Source organism: Netta rufina (assembly GCF_964035555.1).
Source record: "Netta rufina genome assembly, chromosome: 29".
Taxonomy (NCBI): Eukaryota; Metazoa; Chordata; class Aves; order Anseriformes; family Anatidae; genus Netta; species Netta rufina.
The window spans coordinates 2,582,175-2,592,800 of record NC_140153.1 but is presented as its reverse complement, the minus strand read 5'-3'; the positions used below and the strand labels follow the sequence as shown (position 1 = coordinate 2,592,800).

Below are 10,626 nucleotides of genomic sequence, written 5' to 3'. Positions count from 1 at the left end.
TGGGGGGACACACAAGAGTAACTGGGGGGGCTGGGGGGGACACGGGAGTGACTGGGGAGGGCCACGAGAGTGATGGGGGGACAGGGACACTGGGGGGACACAAGGGGAGTGACTGGGGGGACACGGGGGGGAAGACACAAGAGTGACTGGGGGGGCTGGAGGGGATACAGGAGTGACTGGGGGGGACACATGAGAGTGATATGGGGACAGGGACACTGTGGGGACACACCATGAGTGATGGGGAGACACAGGAGTGACTGGGGGGGCTGGGGGGGACACGAGAGTGATGGGGGACATGAGAGTGACTGGGGGGGACATGGGAAGGACACAGGAGTGACTGGGGGGGACACACAGGAGTGATGGGGGTACAGGGACACTGGGGGGGGACACGAGAGTGATGGTGAATGACTGGAGGGGACATGGGGGGGACATGAGAGTGACTGGGGGGACATGGGGAGGACACAGGCAGTGATGGGAGTACACGGAGGGACACAGGGGGGTGACTGGGGGGGACACAGGGAGTAATGGGGGGGCAGAGGGGACACGGAGGGATGAGGACACGGGGGGGCACTGGGCAGACACTGGGAGCGACTGGAGGGGACATAGGGAGTTGATGGGGGAGTGATGGGGAGATAAGGGGGGGGTGACAGGGGGACACTGTTCACGACTGGGCAGAGGGGGGGCACTGGGGAACACAAGGAGTGACTGGGGTGACACTGGAGGATGGGGGAGTGACTGGGAGGACATGGGAAGGGATGGGGGGGGACATGGGGAGGAACTGGGGGACTCTGGGAGGGGCATAGAGGGTGACTGGGGGGACATGGGGAACGACTGGGGGACACGGGGGATATGGAGTGTGATGGGGGGACGATTGGGGGGGGAAACCCTGAGCCCGGGGCCCCCCAGTCCTGCAGGCAGCCACCAGTAAGGCCCGGGGCTGGCCGAGGCTTAGCCACCGAGCACCCACCCCAATCCCACCAGAGCAGCCGGGGTGCTTCAACCCGTTTTTTCTGGCTTTTTTTGGCTTTGTGCAGGGTCACTGCCAGCGGCTGCTCGCTCGGGCTCTGCCGGGGAGGTTCCTCCTGGTGCTGCTTCAGAAGGCAAAGCGTGCAAAACAAGGACTCGATGCTGTGGGGTGACGGGAACTGGCAGACTGCCTGGGCAAGCACCCCGAGACCGACTCGCTTCAAGCCCAGGCATCGAGTTGAAGGTCTCAATTTTATTAGTCACCGAGAACTACTCCGGTTACGAGAGAAAATATCGAGCTTGAGAGCATCTGCCTGCATTCATGGGGGCTGCTGCCACCCCTGACACACCAAAATTCACCCCGCTGGCACTGGGCAGAGGCTGGTTATGGTTTGGAATTGGCATCACCGCTGCCTTGGGATGAAAATGGGGCTACCACGAACTCACAACGCTTCCCTGCAAGCCTGTGAGTCCACGGTGCCACTTCTTCCAGCAGAACCAGCGGCCACAGAGCTGACTGCAAGGGAATCAAAGAAAAAACGCAACAGGAGAGCAGGCTGCAGAACACACGGAGGCATCCGTCACCTTACCGAGTGCTGCAGACAATTAGAAGGGGGATTAAGAGGTCTTTGATGACTCATCCGCAAGCCAATTAAGGAGTGCTGCGTCTCAGAGCTGGGTTCTGCCCTCTGACTCCAGCAGTCCCCGTCTGTGCGGGTTCCACCTGTGGCAGCTGAACTGCAGACGCTGGCATCGGGCACGAATCCCTCACTGCCCGAGGTGAATCCTAAATACTGAGACCAGCAGGGTGAAATCCAACACCCCTTTCCCTCCTCCTCCTCCCCAAGCAGCAGCCTCTCGCTTCACCGTTCGGCTGTGGGTTTTTGCCGTGTCAGAAACACGCCACAGCTTCAGGTTTTGATCCGGCAAGAGTGTGCAAAGAACCATCCCCGTCCTCCCCGAACAGGACCAGCAGGATTTCGGCTCAGGCTGTATTAGCAAACCATCGCTTCTCATTCAATATGAACATGCCAGTCAGGTTTGAACTGGATCAAAAGCCAGTGCAAGATTTCTCCTTCCCGACCTCCCATCCCGCTGTAGCTCACGTCAAGCTGGGCTCTCACCTCGGCTGCTGGCAGCAGAGCAAATCCGACGCTGCCGAGCTCTGCGCTTCTTTTCGCTTAAACTAACTACAGGAGGGAAGTGGCCTCAGCCACCCTGAACATGCAGCAGCGACACATTGAACAAGGCCACGGAACAACCACTCAGTCCCCCAGAAATCAGAGTAAGCTTCCCTGAAATAAAATAAAATAAAAATTAAATTAAATAACATTAAAAACACGGGTGTCAAAAACCGCCATCGACTGACCACAAACAGCCAACTCGACCCTCAACTCGCCCGTCAGCGAGGCTTGCTGTTTGAAGGATGAGAGACAGGAAACAGTTCCAAGAATATACAAAAAAAAAAAAAAAAAAGGTATGTACAGATCTATTTAAAACACGGGAAATCAGGTCGTTAAGTGGTTCCAGGTTACTCTCTTCTCACACCGTCTAGCAAGAAAAGTGCGTGAGTGGGGAAAGTTTCTTGGCTAAGTTTAGTCCTCCAGCGTCCCACGGGACAACTGCAATCAGCACACGACCCACCAGAGGGCTCTGCTGCAGTCTGTTGGATTCCCCTGCTCGGAAGTTCGACAGAATTTAAAATAATTTAAGGAATAAACCGGCTTTTTGCTTCAAAAAAAAAAAAAAGGGAACCGAGAATTTGCCAGGATGCATTCACGCATCTGGCTGCTCTTGAAGGAACTGTCACAGGCGTGGCCGAGGGTCACGTTTTGGGTGGTTTGGAGCAGAAAGAGCAGCAGAGCACCAAATTGCCATCCAATCTGAAGAGGTGAATTGCAGTTGCTCCTGCTTCTGCCTCGTACTGTGAGAACTCACTCCACGTTAGCTAGAGACAAAGCTTTCCACCGTGACAGTCCAGATCCAGAGGGTTCAAGGGCAGGTTTCTCTCCCACCCCTCTGCCTCTACCAGTGTCTTGAATCCACCAGCTCCGGGCGGAGGCTCAGCTTCTTCAGGGTTTCGTAGCCCACCACGATGACGATGGTGGAGGGCGTGGCGGAGATGATGCGGGCAGAAAGGCCTTTGGTCAGGCCCCAGGGCCCTTCCTCTGCCATCAGCTGCTTGAAGGTGAGGACGATGGAGCTCTTGCCTTCCACCTGAAAATCAAAAGAGATTCACTGAGGTGCTAGATTTCATCCTGAGCTGCCCTGGGGCTCTGCTCCAACTGATTGCTACGGATCAGCTGCTCCAATAACCTTTATCCAGCATCCAGAACCCACAGGGGGACCAAAAAAAAGAGCAGCAAGCCCTAAAGAGGCATCGGGAAGTTTCTTAGACCCGTCCCCTCCTTCCTCCTGTCTGCTCCTTCCTCAAAGGGGCTGGGCCACCACCACAGCTCGAGTTTTGCTCAAACCAAGCCTGCTGGAAGCACCTCTCCTGACACAAGTTTGAAGGGGAGCTTTATTTCAACAAGCAAAGCCAGCCTCGCCACCTGAGCTGCCTCCTCCTAACGCCAAGTGCAAATGAAGCAGGGAGACGGCAGCACAGAACAGCCCACAGCTCACCCGAAGCCGCAGGGATCAAAGGGAGTGAACCCCACCCCGGCGTCACGCTGCTGCTGCTGCTGCTGCTGCAGGGAGATGTGGCGAGCGGGCAGCCAGCTTACCTGCACCCGAGCTCTGATCACATCCATGGGGTTGGTGAGCGTGGAAGCGGTGGCAGCCGCGAGCGGCCCCGAGATGGCTTGCAGGAGGAGGTGGGGGCAGTCTTTAGGAGTCAGGCTGGAAAGCTGCTCTGAGGACAGGAGAGAGAATAAGGATTCAGAGAGAAGCGGCTGCTTATCGGTTCCTTTATGACACGTGCTAATTTAGCCCGATTTACAGTGGGCAGAGCTCCTGATTCACCGCCTGCCACCTCTCCTCCCCTCAGCACACCCACCCGGTGCTTTCCAAACCACCAAGGAAGTTGGCAGAGTGCAGGGAGCCAGCCTGCGAGCACCCCAACGGCTCAGCCTTCCAGCAGCCTTTGATCAGCTCTCAGGCCTGCTGGGCAAAGCTTGGGGGTCCCCAAAACACAGCAGGGAAACAGCCCCCCCGCACCTTTAAAAGGCAGGGGGGAAGCCTTTAGACAAGGCTGTCAGAGCTTCGTGGATCCATGAAGCAGTCACTGCTACCCTCAGATCACCCGAGAAATATCGAGCTGACATCCTGCTGCGGGATCTCCCCGAAGGAAATTGCCACACGCTGCTCGTCCCGGGAATTTCCTCAGCCTGCCCCGAACTACCTGGCACACAGGATGTGACTCTCCTCCCTCTCACACTTTTATTAGCTAAATTTGCATAGGACAGAGGCCAGAAGTCCCAGCTGGTGGTTGTTTGGGTGGTTTTTTTTGATGGTTTGGTGGCTGTGCCTAGCTGGAAGAGAGGAGGAGAGGAGGAAGCTGCTCCATTTATGACCCCAAACACCTGATCTGAACAGCAGCCAGCCGTGTACTTTGAGCCCTGAGGAAGGTTCAGTGCCCGCTGCTGCTGGCAGCCAAAACCTGCACTCTGCCCAGGGACCGAGCACGGGAAAAGCAGCTGGAGCAGGGTTTTGCTGTTAAAAACTGCTGCCACGGCCAGCGAAAGCCTCACACGGCGAGATCTGAGCCTGCCTCTGCTATCACTTTTAGGCAGCTCGCTGCACGACAAACCCCAAGGATTACTGAGCACGGGGAACGTTACCTGGCTGGGTTCCTTCAGTGTTTGGGAACAGCCCAAGCGTTACCAGAGCTGAGCTAGAGAGGGAACAGCGTTAAGGTACCCCAAGATTTCTATCACCACGCTTGGTGCCAGTTTGAAAGCCAAGGAAACCAGAGCACGATGTACACCCTAACCACAGCTGAGCGGCCTTTGTTTCTGCCTATCCCTTGGTTTCGTTCTGGAATTTCAAGCCCTGGAAGTGTTTTTGCCACACACAAGGCTCCTGAGTCCACGTGAACTGCCACACAAATGGCACGGTGACTTCAAAACTCTGCCTGCTGCCAGCCAATGGCCTTCCTTGCCTCCACGCAGACAGCCAGAATTATTTGGGGTTAGCAGGAGGCGAAATCAGCCACATCGAGCCCCTCTCGCCCACAGCCTTCTCATTTTAAAGTCCTTTAGCACTCAGACCCCTGTTCTCTACCTGCATTAAAACCAAGGCTGCTCTGCCAGGCTTCCACCCAACATCTGTAGGATTTATTTCAATCAGACCCAGCTCTTTGTTCTCGCCAGCTTCTGCTCCCACCCCAAATCCATCAGAGAAAGCAAATCAGGCTGGTCCCACAGCTTCAGAGGCGACCTAAAGGCCTTCGGGGCCTGCTGGGATAAGACCTGCTCGAAGCCAGCCCTCACTTACCAGCATAGAAGTGGTAGAAGGGCCACCAGACCGCGCTGTTGGGAATATAGGTGAGCAGAGAGGCCACGTAGCCCCTGTAGAACCCCCGAAAACCGTCAGCCTTGAAGATCTGCACGATGATGTCCTTGGTCTGGCCAAAAACCAGCATTCGCTTGCCATCCGGGTTCTGCACCTTGAACCTGCCCATGCTTTCCCCTTTCCTCTGCATCATGAGGTGCTGGGAGATGACATCGATGGGCACCGTGATGCTCTGAGCCACCAGAGAGGCCGAGCCCCCGGCCACCAGCGACTTGACGGCGTTGTTGTTGTTGTAGCGGGCCACGTACTTGCGAGTCAGCTCGTAGGTCGTCACGTAGCACTGCCCGGAGATCAGGGTGAAAGTGTTGACCAAAAAACCCCGGTAGAGCCCGGCCGTCCCTTCTGTCCGCAGGATTTTCACGAAGGCATCGAAGGTCCCGTTGTAGAGGCTTTTGCCCTTCTGGACCTGCAGCCGCGTCCGGATGAGCGTGAAAGGGTAAACGCTCACCCGGATCATCATGGTCATGCAAATCCCGAAGACGTAGAATTTCCTCTTGTCCAGGTGCTCCCACTCGATGATGGGGATGTTGCGTTTGTCCTCCATGGCTCCCTGGAGAGGGGCAGCCCCAGATCGACCTCGGAAGTTCAGGACGGATCCGGGTCCAGCTCCTTTATCTCAGGCACCTCTCAGGCTCAGATGTGCTGGCACCTGAAAAAAAAAAAAAACACAGAGACTTTTTCAGAGGACTGCTAAGAACCAGAGTGAGCTTAAACAGCCTCCATCACCCAATTTCACTGATTTTGGAGTTCCCAGAGAGCCCGTGGATGAACCATTCTGCTGGGGAAACCCCAGGAAGGAGGACTTTGAAGCGTGGCTGATGGCAGCAGAGCGATTTGTCGCCCTAACGGCGCTCTGTGCACGCAGCAGGTCTCACTCTGCTCCGAATTGCTCTGCCCCAAAGCTTTGGAAAGCAGCTTGGAGAGGGAGGGCGCTGCTCCAGCAGCAAGAACTACCTTTGAACGAGCACTCGGGGATACGGCTCGGCAAGCAAAGCAGCTTCTGCCCGCTCATTCCGGGTTTGTGATGCTCAGGATGGCAGGATGCCACTTGTGGGTTCTGGGCTCTGTAAGAAAACAAACAAAATAAAATAAAAACAAGAAGTGAGAGGCTGTGAAGTCCCTGCTTGCGTTCCCAGGTTCCCTGCACAAAGTAGGAAATCAGACACAGGTTTCTTGCATGTCCTAAAGCTGGAGGGAGACGCGAGGCAGCAAAGGGGGGGGGGTCACAAAAGGAGAAGAAACAACAGGAGAAAAAGGCTTAGACCCCGAGTTACGCAGAGCATCCACGTCAACGACAAGATCCTGAAAAGAAAGGGCTGAAAATCGCAGCCCAGGGATCTCTTTTCACTTCTCAGCACCCCAGGAGCTGAAGGATCAGGAGGGGAGCACCGGGTTCAGCCTCCTCCAGCAGCCCCCACACTCCCTTCCCCAGGCTGAGGCTCGGGGCAGTTCCTCCCCTCCCCGTTTTGCCTGCAATTTGCTCTCATTTGATGCCAAAAAAAAACCCAAAAAACTCCCTGAGAGGATGGAACCCACACACAGCCGATGGTCACTGACCACAAAAGGGCTTTCCTTTATAGAAAGCCTCCCCTAATTTATTTTTTCTTTGTGTTTTAATTTCTAGGAATCGCGCAGGCTTCGTGAGGAGAGCTCCAGCACTCAAGATCTGGTCAGAAAGGCGAGGACCAAACCAGCCGTCATTTACCTCTGGCACGGAGAGGAAGCGAAGATGACGAAATTACGCCTGGCTGCCAACAAAATATTTACCTCGTGCCAAGAAAGCGCGCGGCCACGCGGGCTGCTGCTGGGCAGGGAGTTAAAAATACCCCAGGAGAGCGGGGAAAACGCTCTTGTACCTACCCGACCGAGAGCTACAGGCCATCCTTAATCAACTGGCTTGATAAATAAGACATAACAAACACCACGGCTTGTCTAAGCCAGAGGTGCACTGCTTTCACTCTAATTAAACCCTCACCGCTTCGTTAAGGCGTAATTAGCCAGCAGAGAGCTTCCTGCGCAGGAGCTGTCTGCACAGAACCTGGAAAAACGTGGTTCTGTTCCCACCAGGAGCCCCGCCGGCTTCGGGCTTTATTTAAAAATAATTTAAAGCCTGGCCAACGCAGCTGCCCGGCGAAACCTCACGCGGGGTTGTGGCCACGCTCTGAATTCCTCCTCCACCCCAAACCCGACCTCGCAGAGCTCCCCATGTGGAAGCTGCACCCACGAGGAGAAATCCTCAGGAGGGAATTAACTAAAACCAACCTCGCTGGTTTTTTTTTTTTGCATTCTCTCCACGTACGGCAGCGCTCGGCGTTTGGCACCCGAGCCAGAACTTCCCCGGGGAACTTATTAAAACCCCATTTCCATGCAGGATCTAAATTAGAGGGGTGATGTCACCCGAAAAAAGCACCGAATTGCTCCCACCAGGAGCTGAGGAGGGAAGGAATGCCTGAAACCACCAGCGACGTCCCCGTTCGGTGGCCACGGGCAGATCCTTGCTCTGCTGAGAGAAGCTTTGCTCGTGGCAACGCTCCTGCAGCAGCCAAAAAGTTCCAGTTTTGGGGCTGAATTCGGGCAGGCAGAGAGAAAAGGAACCTCTACATCTCCGAGGGGCTGAGCCTTGGTGCTGGAAACGAAACCCAAGGTCCCGTCTGCACCTCAAACCCAGCCTGGCCCTTACTGGGATCCTCTCTCACGCCCCGTTTGTCCCCTTCTTGGTGCTGCCCCGTCAAATCCTCCCCCCCAAAACCCTTCCTGCTCCATCCGGGGCTGAATTGGAGTCTTTGGCAGGGAGAGACGGGCCCTTTGTGTGCCTCCACGGCCGCCTCCTGCTCCGCATACCAACGCCTCTGCCAGGAGGGCTGGGAGCCGGCCAGGGGCGGGCGAGCCGCCGCCGCCTCCCGCGAAATCCTGGGGGGGGGGGGGGGGGTTCTTCACCCCGACAGCTCCGGAGCGAATAAATCCTGAAATGTGAAATTTATCCCTCCGGGATGAACCCGGCCGACGCAGGCAGCTCGTTTTATAAAGCTGGGAAATCTCCCTTCTTAAATTGCCCCCCCGGGGAGCCTCACAAGCCCCCGGAGGGGCGCGGATGAGGCTGAGGGGCTCCCGTGCAGGAGCCCCCCCAAGGCCACGCCGCCTCCTCGGTGGTGTTGTCGGGAGGAGGAGGAGGAGAAGGGGGGCAGCCGAAATCTGGAGCTGCTCTGAGAGGCAGCGAACAGCGCGGGGCCTGCTCAAGGTCACGGTGGGGTCGGGAGTGGCTGTGTCCCCCCCAGTGTCCCCTCCCCGGCTCTGCGGCCTCCATCCCCTCGCAGCCTCCCCCCGGTGGCTCCGCCCCGGCCTCTCTCTGCGGCCTCCTCCTCATCCTCAGCTCCCCTCTGAGCATCCCTGCACCCAGCCCCCCCCCGACCCCCCTTACAGTGCCCCCACCCCTCAAGGCGGGTCCTGTCCCACCCCAAATCCCAGCCTCCGACCTCTCCCCAGGCTTCCCCCAGCCTCCAACCTCCCCCTAACAACCCCAGCTCCATCCCAGCCTCCAGCCCCCTGAGCCTCCAGCCCCCCCCCAACCCCCCCAGCCTCCCCCCAAGCCCCCAACCCCCTTCCCCCACCCTCCAGCCCCCACCCCCAACCTCCGGCCTCTTCTCCAGCCCCTCCCCACCCCCCCCCAGCCTCCTCCTCAGCCTCCAGCCTCCTCTTAGACCCCCCCACCCTACAGCCTTCCCCCTTCCAACCCCTCCCCGACCTTCAGCCCCCCCCTCACCCCCCAAACCCTCCCCACCTCCCCCCAGCCCCCCCCTCACCCTCCAACCCCTTCCTAACTCCCCCCAGCCTCTGGCCTCCTCCCCACCCCCCCCCCCAGCCTCTTCCTCAGCCTCCAGCCTCCCCCCAACCTTCATCCCCCTCAGACCCCCCCCACCCCCCTACCCCTCCCCCCAGCCTCCTCCCCACCTCCCCCAGCCCCTCCAGCCCCCCCCCTTCCTCCCAGCCTCCCCCCAACCCCCCCCTCAACCTTCACCCCCCCCAACCTCCCCCCTCGGCCTCCAACCTCCTCCCAACCCCCCTCAGCCTCCAGCCTCCCCCCCCCGGAGCCTCCATCCCCCCCCCCATCCCCTCAGAACCCCCCTCAGAGCCCCCCCCGGAGCCTCCTTCACCTCAGGCCGGTGGCCGGGACGCCCCCGCCCGGCCCGGCCCCGCCGCCGGCCGCCCCCGCCGCCCCATGGCCGCTTCCCCTCGGCTCCCGCCCGCCGGAAGTGAGCGGCGGCGGCGGCGGCAGCGCGTCGGGCCCCGAGAGCCGCTCGAGCAATCAGCGCCCGCCCGCCGCCGCCATCTTGGAGAAGGGCTGAAGCCACGCCGGAAGTGGGCCTCCCCCCCCTCCCAGCGCGCTTCCGGCCGTAACCGACATGGCGGCTGTCCCCGGGGGAAGAGGAGAGGGCGGAAGGGGAGCGCGCATGCGCAGAGGGACGGCGCCTTCAAAGGACAGAGCCAAATTGTTCCTCTTAAAGGGGCAACGGCTCTTAAAGGGGCAACGCCAAATAAGTCCTCTTAAAGGGGCAGTGCCAAATAATTCCTCTTAAAGGGACAGAGCCAAATAATTCCCCTTAAAGGGCCAGCGCCCCACCCCGCCTGGCAGCGAGGAGTGCAGACATCGCACCCCAACCTCGCCCACCCCCCTCGCACGCACCCGCACCCACCCCCCCCCGGTCCCGAGCTGCCCTGGAGCCAGCGGAACAAAGTTGGTGCTTTTTGGGGTTTTTAATACAAAAATGAAGCTGTACAAAGCGCAGGGGGATTTGCAGCCCTTCCTTCCGCAGAAATAAGAAGAAACGCGGCCGAGCGAGCAGCGGTGGGGGCAGCAGAAGGAAAACTGGGGAGCCCCAGGGCGAGGCTGGGGGCGTCGTGGCTGGGGGGGGACCAGGACAACGCCGCCACCCCCTCCCAGCCCCATCCTCAACCTCCCCGTCCCCATCCCCACCCCCGTCCTCACCCCTTCCCCATCCCCTCGTCCCTCCCTTGCCCCTTCCCCACCTCCCTGCCCGTCCTGGCGCTTCCCCCCCCCCTCACCCCCCTCCCCGCCACGCCGCCGCGATGGCCAAACGCTACCACGTGTTAAAACAATTGTATTAAATTAAAACCAAACCAAAACCA

At 58.7% G+C, this 10,626-nt stretch overlaps 1 protein-coding gene across 1 annotated transcript; it reads right to left on the bottom strand.

Moving 5' to 3' along the window:
* Window positions 1-1,199: 1,199 nt before the first annotated feature.
* SLC25A44 (solute carrier family 25 member 44) lies at window positions 1,200-9,799 on the bottom strand. Its single transcript, XM_084303116.1, has 5 exons — window positions 9,633-9,799; window positions 6,436-6,545; window positions 5,404-6,130; window positions 3,693-3,820; window positions 1,200-3,183 (listed from the first exon to the last, which is right to left on the bottom strand). The coding sequence occupies exons 3-5, from the start codon at window positions 6,023-6,025 to the stop codon at window positions 2,992-2,994; spliced, it is 942 nt and encodes a 313-aa protein (XP_084159242.1). The 5' UTR covers window positions 6,026-6,130; window positions 6,436-6,545; window positions 9,633-9,799; the 3' UTR covers window positions 1,200-2,991.
* Between the last annotated feature and the right edge of the window lie 827 nt (window positions 9,800-10,626).